Here is a 17087-nt window from a genome sequence, read left to right as displayed (position 1 = left end):
AGGGTGTCCCTCAATATCCCTTCTTCCGTTCACACATGGCAAAAGACTACATTCCCAGACTCCCTTGCAGGTGTAAATGTGGCCACGTGACTCAATCCTGGAGGATGGGACAGGAATGGAACTGGTGGGTGCAATCTCTGGGCTGTGCCCTTAAGAAGAAGGCGGAGGAAGGTTCCTGCCCCCTCCCCTTGTCCTCCTGCGGATTGGACGTAGTGAGTGGTCGGAAGGGCTGGAGGTGGAGCAGAGCCTTGGGCCCCAAGGTAGAAGATGGCAGAGCAACAAGATAGAAGGAACCTGGGTCTCTTGTGATCGGTGAAGCCACCAGCCAGCCTTAACTGCCAAGTGCACTTTAACATGAGAGAGAAATCAGGTCATGATTGTTCCGGGTCTCTTTATTATAGGAGTTAAGCCAGTGTCCTATAAAAACAGTAGCAGAAGCCGGGCCCTTGATTTCCCCTCCGTCACGTCCTTTCCGCAATCTCCTCCCACCTATGTGTTTTATTTTCTCACACACGTTTTCTTGGCCATGACCTGATCTGCTCCTCTGTGAAGTTCGCAAGCACGTGCGAACATGCCAACCACAGGGAGCACAAGAATGGAGTACAGCTGGCTTGGGGGGCCCGACACCCCCTCTCCTTCTGTGGCTGCGTGTCCCCTTCCAGCAGGCCCCCACTTGGGCCCAGACAAACAAGACCGGTAATCCATCACTTGTCTGCTGCCTGCGCCCTGTATCTCTGCATTCGTAGGTCCCCGAGCCCGGGCCCGGCACCCCGCGTCCTGTAGCAAATGCTCCCCGAGCCGTGTCCATATCCTCTCAACACCCACCTTCTCCGTATGTGTCCAGGCCTCCTACCGCAAAGCACGCCTGACCCTCTGCTTCGGAAACGTGCTTGACCTGTGCGGAGGACCTGTACGGACCGGAGCACGGGAACAGCCCTCCGCAACGACAAGCCGCGGTCAGTGGGTAGAGACCTCCCTTCCCTCGGCGCTCGGGAATCCAGCTGGACTGAGCCTCAGCTGCCCACAGCGATCACAGGCTCGTCGATGCACCTGCAGTGTGTTAGAAGCCTTCCCTTCTCTCTCACTTTCCCATTCCATCCGCTGCGCCCCCTGGGACCACCTCCCAAATAAGCCCCTTGCCCTCAAAGTTTTGTCTCAGGTCTGCTTCTCAGGGAACTGAGGCCACAATACGTCCTATCCTCGGGTTCCCTGTCCACATGGGTCCCGTGCATCTCTTTCTGAGCACACCTGTGCTGCCCTTGAGTGTCCTATGCGTGGTATACTAGCCCCTGGTACACAAGTGCCCCATATACATGTGCCTTACACACACCTGTCCCATATCCAGGCATCACAGTCCTACATCCCTACCTCCTAGGTCAGGGGCGTGTGGCCCCTGCCCCCAACGAGGTGGTGGAGACTCGAGTGAAGCAGAATGAGACAGGGGGAAGAAGGCCCCCTCGACCCCAGCTGGCCTTGGGGGCGACTCGGATGCAAGTTGCCTGGTTCTTCCGAGCCCCGGTTCCCTCTCCTGGTGAATAAGCTCCAGCTCTAAGCTGTCCTGGGACCAGGGAAGATGACCCAGCATGGGGACTGGTGGCACGCAGGAGGTGCTCCATCAAAGCCCCCCCCCTCTTTTTTTCCTGGGCCCACCTTCTCCCGAGGGGTGCTTTAAATGCAGCTAACCCAGTGCCTCCAGCGCCTGGAGCCCGTGCTGGCCTGGGGAGAAGGACCCGTGGATGAGAGAAGACGAGGTCCCTGTCCTCACGGAGCTGCCAGGTGGAGGGGCTCGCTTTTGCAGAGCCTGGGAATAGGACTCTCCATTCCCCTTCTTTTTTTCTCTCCAGGGCAGGGAGAAATCACAGCACCCAGGTTTTTCACTCCCCAAGGCCGGGAGCTCCAGACTGACCAGGTGGAGAGGAAGGAAAAGAGGGCCGAGGTGGCTGAAGAGGTAGGGGTGTGTGTGTGTGTGTGTGTGTGTGTGTGTGTGTGTGTGCGCGCGCTCTCTCTCTCTCTCCAGGGCCTGATGCATACACGGCCACCACCTCATTTCCTCCGGTCCCTGAACCATGTCCCATTACCGTGATATCAGAGCCACTCCCTAAAAGCATCAGAGCTCCAGGAAAACCAGGTGAGCCAGGATGGTACCAGAAGGTAAATATAAAATGAGTGAGCCAACCCAAACACCAGAACTCAGTAAGATGCCCAGAGACGGACGAAAGTGAGTGTGGTAGGGCACAGTAGGATGTGGCTGGAACTTGAGGTCTATCTGAGGTCCCCAAATCAATCTGGAAGTCAGAGGCCCTTGGTTCTGGTTGTACTTCTGCTAACCCTCAGTGTGGCCATAGGACAACCTTTTTTCTCTTTGGCCACTCATGTATTTTCTTTCTTTTTTTTTTTTTAATTTTTTAAATGTTTGTTCATTTTTGAGAGACAGAGTGTTAGCGGGGGGGGGGGGGGGTGTGACGTGGGGAGGGGGGCAGAGAGACAGGGAGATGCAGAATCCGAAGCAGGCTCCAGGCTCCCAGTGGTCAGCACAGAGCCCGACGCGGGGCTTGAACTCACGAACCGCGAGATCATGACCTGAGCCGAAGTCGGACGCCCAACCAACTGAGCCACCCAGGCGCCCCCACTCATGTACTTTCTTCTCAATTTTTGCCTACTACCTCTACATTGATTTACTTATACTGTATATGTCTTTAAACTGACCATATTAGGGAGGAATGGTTCCTCTGACAGAAAATCCCAACTAATAGTGTTTCCATAAGATAGGGGTTTATTTCTCTCACAAATAAAAGTTTGGGAAACTATTCCATGATCATCTGGGATCCAGATTCCTTCAATTTTGTTGCTTCTCCATCCTAATGTGCTTCCACCTCATGGTGCAAACTAGCTGCACAAGCTCCAGCTATCAGGTCTGCATCCCAGCAGCAGGAACAACAAAAGAAGAGAAGGAAGGCATATCCACTTCCTTTGAGAACACTTAATACATGGAGTGCCTGTGTGGCTCAGTCATTTAAGGGTCTGACTCTTGATTTTGGCTCAGGTTGTGAGATCAAGGCTGGCATCAGGCTCTGCTCTGGGTGTGGAGCCTGCTTAAGATTCTCTCCCTTTGTCTCTCTCTCTCTCTCTCTCCCTCCCTCTCTCTGCCTCTCCCCCTCGGCCCCTCCCCCACTCTCACATGTGTGCGCTCTCTCTCTCTCAACCCCTGCCCACCCCCCACAATACATTTTGCCCACACACTACCTCCTCTGATAGTCTAATGGCTTAGTGTCCATTTGGTCACATCTAACTGCAAGGGAGGCTGGGAAATGGAATCCTTATTCAAAGGGCACTGTGCCAGGTGCCCTTTCCCAGTGGGAGAAAGGGAGAGTAAATATTAGAGGAAACCAGCAGACTATGTTGCCCCAACTTTTATAGAGACTCATTTTCTTCTGTTTCACTCTAAGCTATATTATCCACAATATCTCTGGTTTCATGAACTAGTTATATATTTTCTAAAACACATTAAAATAAATACCTAGCCATACACACACACGCACACACACACACACACACACACACACACACACACACAAATACACGCACGCACACACAGATATCTGTGTATAGATATAGATACACTCTAGAGGTGCGAGACTGTTACCATCCCCGGTGATCTGTGCCTGTTGGTATTCATACCCTTATGTAGACCCCTCCCCTCGACTCTGGACTAGACTGTCACCTGCACTAAAGCAACAGAATACAGCAGAAGTGACAGTGTGCCTGTTTCAACCCTCAGCTTTAAGAAGCTCCAACAGCTTCTTCTTTCGTACCCGGGGGAGAGTCGAGGGCCATTATCAAATCTCTGACCACCTTGAGACCGCCATTGTGTGAGGAAGCCCAAGCTAATTATCTAGCGACCACGTGGAAGAGAACAGAACAATCCAGCTGACACCTGACAGTGAGAACCAAGTCCCACATACGTGGTGATGTCTGAGTGTTTCCGGCCACCTCCCAGCTGTCTGGACCGTTCCAGCTGGCACCAGGTAGAGCAGAATTGAGCTGTCCCTGCTGAGCCCAGCCCAAAACTGAGCAAATAGATGGTGGTTTTCTTTTAAGCTGTCAAGTTCTGGGATGGTTTGTTATGCAGCAATATATAACTAAAACACATTTATCTATAGAACACCTAAAATCATGTTATGCATCATTGCTCTTTTGGAAAATGCTGGATTAAGTGATGCCCTAATGTTCTAGAAGAGCGCACACTCTCTCTCAGACTCAGATATCACCAGATAGATGCACAAACAGGAAACTGATCGAAGATTGTGGCATGCCAACACGACCACAATAATCTCCCAAAGGGTCTCTGTTTCTCTCTTGTCCCACCTGGGAGTAGCTGAAGAGAGAACGTTTTTAAAATGCAGATCTGATCACAGCACTCTCCTGCTTACCACCCACGGCAGTGTGCAGAAGGGGTCTCCTCAGGTCTGACTACACACTCAGATTCCACAGATGACCACGAGCCACACTTGACGTTGACCTACTCTGAAGGATGCAGGACAGGAACCTTAGCTTGCTAGCGAGGCACTCGAAGAATGCTAGCACCAGGCACTTCTGTCAGTGGGGGCCTCATGGGAGCCAATACCTTTGCACCTGCTGGGTGATACGAGTCACCATCCTCAGGAAGCCCAAAGTACGATTTGCCACCAAGTAGTTATCATTCCTTTCAGTCCGGATGTAGTTTACCAATCTCTCTTCCTGTTTTTATTTAAATTATTATTTAAAAAATTTTTTTTAATTTTTTTTAACGTTTATTTATTTTTGAGACAGAGAGAGACAGAGCATGAACGGGGGGAGGGTCAGAGAGAGGGAGACACAGAATCTGAAACAGGCTCCAGGCTCCGGGCTGTCAGCACAGAGCCCGACGTGGGGCTCGAACTCATGGACTGCGAGATCATGACCTGAGCTGAAGTCGGCCGCTTAACCGACTGAGCCACCCAGGCGCCCCTAAAAAAATTTTTTTAACGTTTAGTTTATTTTTGAGACAGAGAGAGACAGAGCATGAGCGGGGGAGGGGCAGAGAGAGGGAGACACAGAATCCGAAGCAGGCTCCAGGCTCCGAGCTGTCAGCATACAGCCCGACGCGGGGCTCGAACTCACAGAGGGTGAGCCAAAGTCAGACGCTCGACCGACTGAGCCACCCAGGAGCCCCTTAAATTATTTTTTTAGAACAATTTTAGATTTATAGAAAAACTGGGAAGGTAGTATAGAGAGTTCCCATATATCTGGCGCCCAGTTTCCCTATTATTAACATCTCACATTAGTACAGGACGCTGGTTACAATGAATGAACCAATACATTATTAGTAGCTAATGTCCATACTTGCTCAGAGTTCCTTAGTGTTCACCAGTGTCCTTTTTCTGGCCACGATACCACACAACATGCCTCTTTAGGCTCCTCTTGGCTGTGACAGTTCCTCAGGCTTTCCTTGCTTTGGATGACCTTGACAGTCCTGAGAAGTGGTCAGGCATTCTGCAGAATGTGCCTCAACTGGGATTTGTCTGATGTTTATCTCATAAGTAGACTGGGGTTGTGGGTTTGGGGAGGAGGAACACTGAGGTAAAGTGCCATTCCCATGACATCGTATCAAGGGTACATGCTATCAACACAACGGGCTGATGTTGACCTTGATCACGCGGCTGAGGTAGTCAGTTGGTCTTGCTTCTCCCCTGTAAACTTACCCCCTCTTCCCACCGTACTCCCTGAAAAGTCACTATGCTCAGCTTACACTTCACTGGGGAGTTATGTTCCCCCTCCTTGGGGATGAAGTTATCTATACATTTGGAATTCTGTGTGGGAGATTGATCTCTTCTCCCCTCCCCCTTTTTGTTTTCGTTGGTCATACTTCAGGTTTATGATCCAGTACTGCCTTATTTTATTTGTTCAAAATTGTCCAGCTTTTGAAAGCTCTGTCAGCTGCCCCCTATATCCTTTGGCACACCCCATCAATGTGTGTGTGTGTGTTTATGTATTGCGTGTTTTTTGTATTGAAGGACTTCCTTACTTCCCGGCACTCTAACACACCCCATGCTCATCTTGTGTATGTCCTGTTCCAGTCCCAGAATCAGCTGTCTCTCCCTGATTCCTTATGTTGGTGAACGGTATTGGAGACCAAATCTGGGGACCACATGTGCTCACTGCTGTGCGCTATCACTGTCCAGGCACCTGTTTACCTACCTGGGTGCATACACATATTTATAAGCATTTCTACATGTAATCTTCTGCATCTAAGTTAAGCTGAACAGGAGTTCCTACTGATAGCTCCAATTCTAATCAATTACCATATGGCTCGTTCCAGCCTCTTCCTCAGGGGTCATTTTTATCATAGCAATGTTGCCTAGTAACATAGTGGACATATGTTTATCTGTTTCTAAGGAAACAGAGCTAGATAGTTAACCAAAGGTCAAATTCTCCTGCAAAAGAGGAAAAGGTTTTGTTAACCCTTTACTCACACGGATCAGTGGTTCTCACTGCTTGGAGGGTGAGAATAAGCTTTGGCCCGCGAGTGAGCGAGCGAGCGAGCGGGCGCTGCAGTGACCTGGCTTGCTGACGGTCCGGAGTAGATAAATGCTATGGAGAAAAATTCAGAGTTAAGGAGTAAAGGGAGCTGGGGCACTGCTAGTTTTTTAAATGTTTATTTACTTATTTATTTTGTTTTTATTTAAAAAAAATTTTTTTAATGTTTATTTATTTTTGAGACAGAGAGAGACAGAACATGAATGGGGGAGGGGCAGAGGGAGAGGGAGACACAGAATTTGAAGCAGGCTCCGGGCTCCGAGCCTTCAACACAGAGCCCGACGCGGGGCTTGAACTCACAGTCAGTGAGATCATGACCTGAGCTGAAGTCGGATGCTTAACCGACTGAGCCACCCAGGCGCCCCTATTTATTTCTTTTAGAGAGAGTGGGGAGAGGGGGGGAGGTGGGGTGGGAGGGGGAATCCCAAGCAGCCTCCACACTCAGCATGGAGCCCAATGCGGGACTCGATCCCACGACCCAGACCCTGGGATCGTGACCTAAGCTGAAATCAAGAGTCGGACGCTCAACCGACTGAGCCACCCAGGCTCCCCGGCACTGCTAGTTTTAAAAGGATGGTCTGGGCAGGTGTCTCTGAGAAGGTGACATCTGACCAAAGACTTGAAAGACGTGGGGGAGTGAGCTCTGGGGATGTCAGGCAGCACAGTGTCCTGGGGAAGAAGGAATGGTAAAGGCAAAGGCTCTGAGGCAGGACTGTGCATGACCGCGGGAGGGGACCACGGGTGCTTTATAGGGAGGTCTTTATGGGGAGGTCTGACACCACAGCTGGCTTCCCCTCAAAGTCCCGAATGAGAGGCCAGGCCTGTGAGGTCAGGGAGACACTGAACCCTCTTCATTCCTGAGGTCCCACCCAGGTCTCCACCACACCAGCCTCAAAGGCCCAGGCACCCAGCTTCCCGGGCGGCCTCTGCAGTCCTGGCTGGCTATGGACCGCACAGGCCTTTGGAGCAGGACAGGTCAGGCTCTCCCACGAGGTGGCTGTGGCGCCAGGACAGGGTAACCTATCTGCCGGTCCTTCTAGGTGGCGGCCCCCAGCTGATCTTCTGGAAGCTCCTACAGCCTGCATTTTTATCCTGCATTTTTAGGATCCCACGCACAGGTAAACGCTGAGGCTCACAGAGGTGAGAGGTCCTAGCTGAGGACAGGCAAGTGAGCTGGCCTCAGTCTTCCTGGGGACCCATGATCTTCAGACGGAACTCGGGTCTTGTCCCCAACCTCCAGGAACCGAGAGTGTCACTTTCACTTTTGTGCTCTGGGCACCTCACTCGATCCCACTTGAACCTGATTCCCCTTTAATCTGGGCCCTGTAAAGGAAAGAAACAGTGAGAGCCTCACCCGTGTTTCATCCACACACACTGTGCTGGGCTCTGGGGGAATCGGGGAATCAGACAGGGGCCCCGACCTCCAGGAGCGGCCAGTCTGATGAGGGAGGCTGGCACGGAGAGGAAATAACTCTTTTTTTTTTTTTTTAAATATTATTTTTGAGAGAGACAGAGCACAAGTGGGGGAAAGGCAGAGGGAGAGGGAGACACAGAATCCGAAGCAGCCTCCAGGCTTGGAGCTGTCAGCACAGAGCCCGACGCGGGGCTCGAACTGACAAACCGCGAGATCATGACCTGAGCCGAAGTCGGACGCTTAACCGACTGAGCCATCCAGGAGGGAATAACTCCTCAGAGATCAGGCAAAGCGCCAGTCCAGCTGGAGGGTCCCGAGGTAGGCCTCCCAGGGGAGGAGGCACTACAGCTGGGCCTTGGAGGGTGACGGTGTGTGTGGCCCTTGGTAATTCCCCAAGAGAACACCTACCTTGGACTGTGCACCCCGCTGTCCCACAGAGAAAGAACAGGGAAAGGGGAGGGGGGAGGTTCGTCGGAAGCTTCCTTTCAGCCTTCAGGTGGCGCCCTTGAGCCACGGAGCCGCACGCGCCTGGGAAGACTGTCCCGACCTGAGGACCCAGGAGAGGACCCGGGTCCCACCTGGGGGCTGTGCGTGTGGGAGGGGGGTGGGGACGGAGGGAGCGAAGGGGCTCCGCGCGGTAGGGGCTCCCCGGCGTGGGCGGGGGCGGGGGGAAGAGGCAGGCGGCGGGGGAGGGGTCTCCCCAGCACCCACCCCCGCGCCCCGCCCCTGCACCCGTCCCCGCGGGCTCCAAGCTTCGATTCCCCGAGCCCGGGCGCCGGCGGAACAGATAAGCCCTCCGGGGACGGGGAGGGGGGGCTGGAGCCTGATCCCCCGTCGGCCCGACACCCAGCCTGCTACCCGCCTCCCGGTCCCTCCCCGCGCTAACTCTCCGGGCGCCCGCGCCGGCCGCGGGCGGAGCTGGATCGGCGGCTCTCCGAGCTCCCCGGCCCCCGCCCCTGCCCCTCCCTCCCCGGAGCCTCCAGCGGCCGCCGCCGTTGAGCCCCGCGCGGCGCGAGCAGGTACGTGCGCCTCGGCAGCGGCTCCGGGCCGGGCCGGGCCGGGGAGGGGGCGGGAGCCGGGGAGGGCGAGGCGGTGGCAGCCGGGCCCGCGCCCGCCTGGGCTGCGCCGCAGCGGAGACACCGGCGGGCGGGCGCCGGGGCGGGGAGGCGGGCGGGCGCGCGGGGAGGACGCGCCCCTGCCCTGGCCCGCCGGCCGCCGGTGCCCGCGCCTCCCGCGTGCGGAGCCGGGGAGGGAGGCCCCGGCGCAGGTACGCACGCGGCCCGGGGACGGCGCGGGGGAGGCCGAGGGCCCCGGGCGCGGAGGGCCGGCCAGGGAGAGCTAGCCTGACCTCGCGGCCCGGCCGAAGGACACGCGGCGAGGGGGACCCGGGCGCACGCCGGTCGGCGCGGAGCCCGGCCTCCCCGGGCCGCCGGGCCGCCCTGCTACCGGCGCCGCCCGGCCCGGTCCGGCCTGGCCCGGCCCGGCCGCGTTTGTGGTCAAGGGCAGGAGCAGGGGGTGTGAGCTTCGGGCAGGCGGGCGCGCGGTGCGGCGGGCAGCCGGGGTGCTGGGGCTTTCTGCGTGGAACTTTGGGTATAACGGCGTGGACCTGCGTGTGCGTATGTGCGCGTCCCGAGGCTTTGTGTACAACTCGTGCGTGTGTGTATCGATTGGGTTTTGTGAAGCTTTACCCACGGCCGCTGTGCCTCTGTCTCCCCGAGCGTTGGTGCGCGCGGGTGGGTGGGGTGCCGGCCCCCGGGCGGGTCTTGGGGGGAGCCGTCCTGGGGGTACTTAACTGTGTGTGCGTAACCAGCTCTACCCCTTCCTGGGGTGTGAGTACCAGTGTGGTCTGCGGGATCTGTGGGTCACCCTGCGTGGCTTCCCACGTCTGTGGGTGCTGCCCGTGGAAAAGGTCCCTGGGGTTGTGGATGTGGCGCCGGGGTGCGTCTTGCAGATACTGTTGGACTGCAGAGAAAATTGGAGGGTAACTGGTACCGTTGGGGGAGCCGTGAACACTGGGCCCCCGCATCTTTGCCAGTTTGTTTCTGCTTGTGTTTGGGGTGACTGGGCGTGCCCTTGTATAACTGGTGGGTATCTCTGAATCCGTGTGTGGGAGACGTCACAAACCTGGGTGACAGGACGCCTCCTTTTCCTCTGCCCTTGTCCTGACGCTGGTGTCCTCTAAGAAAAAGTTCTGGGTTCCTGCTGGGTGAAAAGAAAGCCCTGCTCCCAGAATTTGGGTGCCCTGAGTTTCCTTGGGCTATGGAAGCATCGGCATGCTGGTCTGGGAGGGGAGTTCTTCGGCCACTCCAGGAGCTGAGTTCTGTGTAAGGTGTTAAAGATCTGGGTGTGTGCTGGGGGGGGGGGGGGTTGGGGCGGGGAAGGGACACATCTGGACACCCACTGGGCAGGAGGGGTCACCGCCAGTCCCTGTTCGCGGTGGCAGTCAGGAAAATGGTTTTGGTGCCAAGAGTAAAAAAGCCAGCTAGCACGCCACACCTCTTCTGTCCGTTTACTGGAAAGTGGGAGCAGTCTGGGCAGAGCCTGGCTCTGAGTAGGTACCCTGCTACCCCGGGTTGGGGTTGGGGGAGGGATTGTCTGCCTGGGCAGGTTGCCGCGCCATTCTCGAGGGCTGGCTGTGTACCAAGCCAGGGAGCTGGGCGGGACCCAGGTGGGATTCAGACACATCCCTGCCCTCAAGCTGCTCACTGTGGCCTTAAACACTGGGGCAGAGTAGAGTCTACGAGTGGGGGCTGGAAAAGCCAGGGATGCAGGGCGGAATGGTGCCACTGGGACAGGAGAGTTGGGGTTCCCAGGTTTGTGGGTGATCATAATTCTTAGGGAAGCCATGTTCAACCTCTGGCCCCCACATGCCTGCCAGGGGATCGTGGGCTGTGGTTTGCAAAACGGAGACAGTAATTTCTGCTCACGGGGCTGGTGAAGGTTGCAGGAGACACTCCTGAGTGAAGTGCCTGCTTTGGGGCGTGTAGGTGCTCAGTAAAGGTTTATTAAATTGGAACTCAGGAGAGAGGGATGTGGTGGTAGGAATGGGTTGTAAGCGGAAACTGGCTTTGTACTCAGATGAAAGGCCCTGTGTGTGCCAAGAGGAGGGATCTACTGCAAAGTCCACGATGGAAGGAAGATCAGAAAGATCGAAAAAACGTGCCTTCCTGCACTGAGGCTCTTTTTCATTCATTCATTCACTCTATTCACTTCATTTGCTCATATTCTCTCTCTCTCTCTCTCTCTCTCTCTCTCTCTCTCTCTCTCTCTCACACACACACACACACACACACACACACACACACGGAACCACAGAGCACTGGAGAATAAACTCAGGCATGGCAATGCAGAGAAACATCTAGAATCATGTGTATACGTGTGTGTAGATGCACCAGGGTGTGTGAGCCACCCTATACCGCGGGGTCTCCATACAGCGTGGAGACCCGGGTCTGTGTGCCTGGGGCCCTGGGTGTCCGTGTGTACAGGGAACAGAGTAGTTCCACTGTGGGATCAGGAGTTCTGTCTGCTGCGTGGGGAAGGGGGCTGAGGTAGGACCTGGAGGGGGACAGGCTCTGGACCTGCCCGAGAGGATGCGTCATCCACTCCGGCTGAGTGTGGCTGTCGGGGAATGAGGGCCTGGCGGGGGGGGGGGGGGGGGGCAGATTCTTCCATTATTGCAAGAGAAGCCTGGAACCCAAAGTTTAAAATGTAAACTCTTTTGCTTTTTCTATACCGGCAACTACTTCAAAAACAAATGAACAGACCAGAAACAAGAAAAAAGCAAAACCTCTATGAGCCAAAAATGGTCCGAGAGCTGGTCCCAGCTGGCCTCTGAGGCACCCTCTCTAGAATGCCCTCATCCCCTCTCACTGCCGGGGGATTTCCCACTCACCCTCTGAGGTCTGGCTCAAATGCCACCAAGCCTTAGAAGCTTCTCTGACTTTCTCCTCTTTGTCTGTACGTCATCTTCCTCCTCTCCACCCCTCCCCCCTGCCCCCGGCCATTCTCATTTCATGACAACCGTGTCCCTTAGTTGAACTGGCTGGGGCCTTGCATTATTTTGCGAAATCCTCACGTCGACCTCGGAGGGAGGCGTTTTGCTTATTCCCATTTAACAGATGAGAACATTGAGTCTGAAGAGGTCACATCGCTTGCCCGAGTTCAAGGGGCGAAGCTGGGATTTGAGCCTGATCGCCACCATCTGAACGATAGTGATAGCTTGCTGCTCATACTTACTGTTTTGAGAAGTTTACAGGGATTATCTCAAGCCCTACATCAGTCCCATTGAGTAGGGAGTAGTGGTATGTTATCACTTACTAGGGAAACTGAGGCCCAGAGAGGGTAAGTAAATTGCCCAAAGCCACCTGCCAGCCAGTGGGGGACAAGGTCCCAGGCTGGATTGGATGGCACCACTCGGTCACTGTCTAAGACCCCACCCCCATCTGTCTGGCAGGTTCCCCCAGGGACTGTGCCTGGACCGCCCTCACATTGCTCGTGGTGCCAGCAGACTCTTGGTCGAGGTCTGCTAAATTCAACTGACTTTTTCTTTTCTCTTCCAGCTGCCAAGGGGCCAAGGGATGAGCGGGGGCCCTCCTTCCCAATGGCATCTCCCCCCAGCCTGGAACTGAAGACACTGCACAATGGCCCCCAGATCCCAAGGAGACCAGCCCCTCTGGGCCCGGTGGGCCCACCCAGGGAGGGTGTGGAGAATGCCTGCTTTTCCTCAGAGGAGCGTGAGACCCATTTCCAGAACCCTGGGGACACCAGACTGGGCAGCTCCCCCAGCCCCCCTGGGGGCGTCCCCTCACGACCCCGATCCCAGCGGGACGATCTATCCCTGCATTCAGAAGAGGGGCCAGGCCTGGAGCCCGTGAGCCGCCCGGTGGATTATGGCTTTGTTTCTGCTCTGGTTTTTCTGGTGAGTGGGATCCTCCTGGTGGTGACTGCATACGCCATCCCCCGTGAGGCCCGCGTCAACCCTGACACGGTGACAGCGCGGGAGATGGAACGACTCGAGATGTACTATGCCCGCCTGGGCTCCCACCTGGACAAGTGCATCATCGCGGGCCTGGGGCTGCTCACAGTGGGTGGCATCCTCTTGTCAGTGCTGCTGATGGTCTCCCTGTGCAAGGGCGAGCTGTACCGCCGGCCCACCTTCGTCCCTGGCAGGGGCTCCAGGAAGACCTATGGCTCCATTAACCTGCGCATGAGACAGCTCAATGGGGACGGGGGCCAGGCTCTGGTGGAGAACGAAGTCGTCCAGGTCTCAGAGACCAGCCACACCCTCCAGGGGTCTTAAGTAAGAGCTCACCCTGTCTGGCTGCTTCAGCTTCAGGGCTACAAGGCCCCCGAGAGCCTGGGGTTGCAGACTGAGCTCCACGGAGGGTCCTGCGGAAGCAGTCTTGGGTGCTGTGGGGGGAGTCCGGGGCTGGGCCCAGGCTGCACATGTGAGAGCAGCCCCCCACCCCCCCACCCCCGCCCCGATGTGTTTGCAGCTTGAGGTTTTGCATAAGGTTTGTTTGGAGGATGGCTTCTGCTGCTAAAAATACAAAAGTTTGGAAACCGCTGCCCTGGGAGGATGAGGTTTCTTGGCATTTCCAAGGATCGAGAGCCCTTTGAAAGGCTGTCCATACTGTTTCTCATGCCTTGGGGAATTCCTGGAGCTCTGCTGTCCTCATCAGCCAAGTGCAGGTGCTGGGCGACCTTGGAGGGACCCCCCCCCCTTTCAGCCCTGACCATCTGTTGGGAGCTGGCTTCCCGAGGAAAGGAGAAATCAACACCGAGGCGACCATCCCCTCTCCAGGCCTCAGTCCCCCTGACTGTGAATTGAAAGGGTTGGGCTGCATGATCCCTGGGGCCCCTCCAGTTCTGCCCTCGGAATGGGATCCCAGTAGATACAGGAAAGGAGGGTGTGGGGCTGCTGCTCGCCAATCTCCGCCATTTTCTGGCCCGGCTTGGGTGGCCGCCGCTGTCCGACATCTAGCCGCTTGCGTGGTCCCGAATCCCCTGGTTAGGCTGGGTTGAAGTCCAAAGTTTGCTACAGCCCGATTTTGGTCTTGGGATCGAATTACCTGCAGCGACCAGATCGTCACACACATTTTACAAAGTCCAGTGCACCCCTGGACAAGAGCAGTCTTTCATACAAAAAAGGGTGAGAGGCCTTTGTTGTATTTCCGTGGACAGGATGTGGGCTTCTGTCACCTCCCACTTCTCAATGTTACGTCTCTGGTCCCGGACCTTATCCTGGGAGCAGAAAAAAAAATTTTTTTTAGTGCTGAATTTGTAAACTCCCTTCTTCCCCTTAGCGGTAAAGTGAGCCCCAATGTATTGGGGGAGAAATCAGGCATGTTCTGGTGGCCTCGCTCTAGCTGCAGTGACCACTGTTTGTTCCGTTTTTCTCGTGGGGTGTTTGCAGAGTCCCTCCAGACTCTAAACTACTGACGAGGAAAGGAAGTGAGCTCTAGGGGGCGGGGAGATACAGGTGCTTGAGGCCCAGGGGTGGGGGAGGCATCACCCAGTGTGACCGGTCCTAGAGGGCTTTGAGAGGACATGCCTTCTAGGTCATTGACGTGAAGACTCTAAAGGGGTCATTTCCGTGAGCCCCCTGACCCCAGGCAGGTCCTACCCACTCCATCTCAGTTGGCCACGTGGGCCCTGGATCCCAACTGTCTCTTGGGGGTGGGAGGGTGTGGTGGGAATGGGGTCTGTAGGCTAGAGCAGCCCTGATTAGCCGTAACCTGAGCCTTCAGTCCCGGGAGCCGAACATCTGGGAAATGTAACAGCACAGCTTCTACGACAGATCAAATATCTGCTCCTGCTGGCAGGTTTTGCCAGGAGCAGAGGGCTGGGGGAGGACTGGAGGGGACAAGGGCTGTTCAGCTTGGCCCGCTGGGCTCTGTTCCTGGTGTCAAAGGGGTGTGGTTTGAAAAGAACAAAGCCTCTAGCTGGTGAAAGATTCACAAGTCAGGGCTTCCCTGATGTGTCAATTTCCACTCCCCCCCCCCATCCCCCCCTGCCGCCCTGCCTCCTTCCAAGGAAGAAGTGAATGCTCTATGTAAACTACAGTCAAGTTGGACATCCCAAAGGATGGGTTAAGGCCTTTCAAATCCATAGTGAGAATAATAAAAATACTGGTCCAAGCCGTATAGATTACTGGGGCAGTGGGGGGCTCATTTGAGTCTCACCTGTTGAGTGGATGCATCTGGGACCCTCAGTTCCTATCAGTGTAAATGCAGTGAATTGATTTAGGGGCGAAATCTGTTGGCAGATCATATCCTGGGAATCTCAGGTTTTCTCCAAGCCAGAGAAGCCTGCTTTGCATCCTAATGCAGAAACTCCTTTAGAAAATGTGTATAAATGGATCGAGGCCGTCATTACCTTGTCAGTGAATTAAGAAAACCGGAGAGCCAAAAACATTTCCCCAAGAGTGCGGCTCAGATCTGCCAGCCGGTGGGTCAGAAACAGGTTTAGGAAGGAATCGGGGAGACACGTGGCACAGGGTGCCGAGAACCTTCTCTGCAGGCTTTGTTGGGGGGTAGCTGTGAAGCGGTCCCAGGGAACCCCGTGGTCCCTGGGATGTGCCTCACTTCTAGGAACTGCCTTTCCCACCTGACATGCTACCAGGGTCCCCAAACCTTGCTTCCCTAGTGTGTTGGTTATCCGCTTTGGAGTTGGGAAGACCTGGGTCTGAATCCAGGCTCTGCCATTCACTGGCTGTGTGACCTTGGGCCAGCCACTCCACGTCTCTGAGTATTGTGTTATCTGTGAAGTGGGAGAGGTGGAAGGTCCAGTCACTAAGATCACTCCTTCCCCACCTCAGTTGGGGGTAAGTAGATTAGGCCTAAGACCTTGGGGCTGCCCTTCTGCCCACCGCCTCTCACACCTCTCATCCTACCCATGAGCACATCTGGTTGGTTCTATGTTTGGAATCTGCCCGTGCCCGCCCCTTGGCCGCAATTACCTGGTCCACATTGCTCATCGGTATTCCGATTTCTCTCCTGTCTGCCCTCTGCCCCCAGTTCATCTTCCACACTGCGGCCAGACAGATTTAATTGGGTCAGGTCATTCGTCGGCTCAGAACTCTCCTATGCTTCCCTCTCATTCTGGGCAAAAGCCAAAAGTCTCCCTCTGGTCAGGTGTACTGTCCAGGCCCCTCACTTGCCCCAGGCACCTTCCGAGGCCCAGAGTCAACGTTTTATATGTAATTTTTTTTTTAAAGGATGGCCCCTGAAATTGCATAGATTCAGGTCTCCCCAGATGTGTGTCCCTTCCCCACAGTGGCCCATGAAATCCTATCGCAGTCTGGCCCCTGTGCCTCTCTGGCCTTATTTCTCACACCTTGCCTCTTTGCTCACTCCAGCCACACTCGCCTCCTTGTGCTGTTCCTCAAGCCTGAAAGGCACACTCCCACCTCAGGGCCTTTGCACTTGCTGCTCCTTCTACCAGGAAGGCATTTCACCTTAATACATGCAAGGCCCACTTGCTCGCCTCCTTAGGGGCTTTATTCAAATACCCCCTTGTCAGTGAGTCCTTTGCTGATGCTGATTTAAAATTGCACCCTTTCAGGGACGCCTGGGTGGCTCAGTCGGTTAAGTGTCTGACTTCAGCTCAGGTCATGATCTCACAGTCTGAGTTCGAGCCCCGCGCCAGGCTCTGTGCTGACAGCTCAGAGCCTGGAGCCTGCTTCGGATTCTGTGTCTTCCTCTCTCTCTGCCCCTCCCCTGCTCATGCTCTGTCTCTCTCTGTCTCAAAAATAAATAAAAACATTAAAAAAAATTTTTAATTGCACCCTTCCCCCACCTCAACCTCATTCTCTTTCTTCCTTTCCTGCTTTTTCTCCAGAGCTAATCACCACTCAGCAGGCCATGTTTTACACTTACTTACCATCTCTCTTCCCCCCCTTGCAAGCAACACGAGGGCTGGCATTTTGTAGGCCCTGGGCTAGAACTGTGCGTGACACAAAGTAGGTGTTCACTGTTGGAGGAACAGTGCAGGGTCCTGGAGACCCCTAGCCCCTGCCTCACCTCCCGGAGCCCCCTCTAGGGGTGCGCGACAGTCATGCAGAAGATCCCAGGGCTGGAAGTATGGAGTGTGTTTTGTCTCTGGGACCTGACGTTGG

General features: G+C 55.2%; 1 protein-coding gene across 9 annotated transcripts; it reads left to right on the top strand.

Annotated features, from left to right (window-relative positions):
* Positions 1 to 6468: 6468 nt before the first annotated feature.
* TMEM74B (transmembrane protein 74B) lies at positions 6469 to 13858 on the top strand. Of its 9 annotated transcripts, none has more exons than XM_042980728.1 (3): positions 6469 to 6520; positions 7596 to 7673; positions 12529 to 13858. In XM_042980728.1, exon 3 carries the CDS (start codon positions 12570 to 12572, stop codon positions 13266 to 13268), a length of 699 nt encoding a protein of 232 aa, XP_042836662.1. In that variant the 5' UTR covers positions 6469 to 6520; positions 7596 to 7673; positions 12529 to 12569; the 3' UTR covers positions 13269 to 13858. The 9 variants fall into 9 exon arrangements, with proteins under 9 accessions (XP_042836662.1, XP_042836653.1, XP_042836656.1 ...); XM_042980719.1 differs by lacking the exon at positions 6469 to 6520 and adding an exon at positions 6553 to 6628; XM_042980722.1 differs by lacking the exon at positions 6469 to 6520 and having other exon boundaries at positions 7664 to 7695.
* Positions 13859 to 17087: the final 3229 nt, after the last annotated feature.

Source organism: Panthera tigris, chromosome A3 (assembly GCF_018350195.1).
Source record: "Panthera tigris isolate Pti1 chromosome A3, P.tigris_Pti1_mat1.1, whole genome shotgun sequence".
Classification (NCBI taxonomy): Eukaryota; Metazoa; Chordata; class Mammalia; order Carnivora; family Felidae; genus Panthera; species Panthera tigris.
The sequence above is the reverse complement of the archived record's forward strand: the minus strand, read 5'-3'. Positions and strand labels throughout refer to the sequence as shown.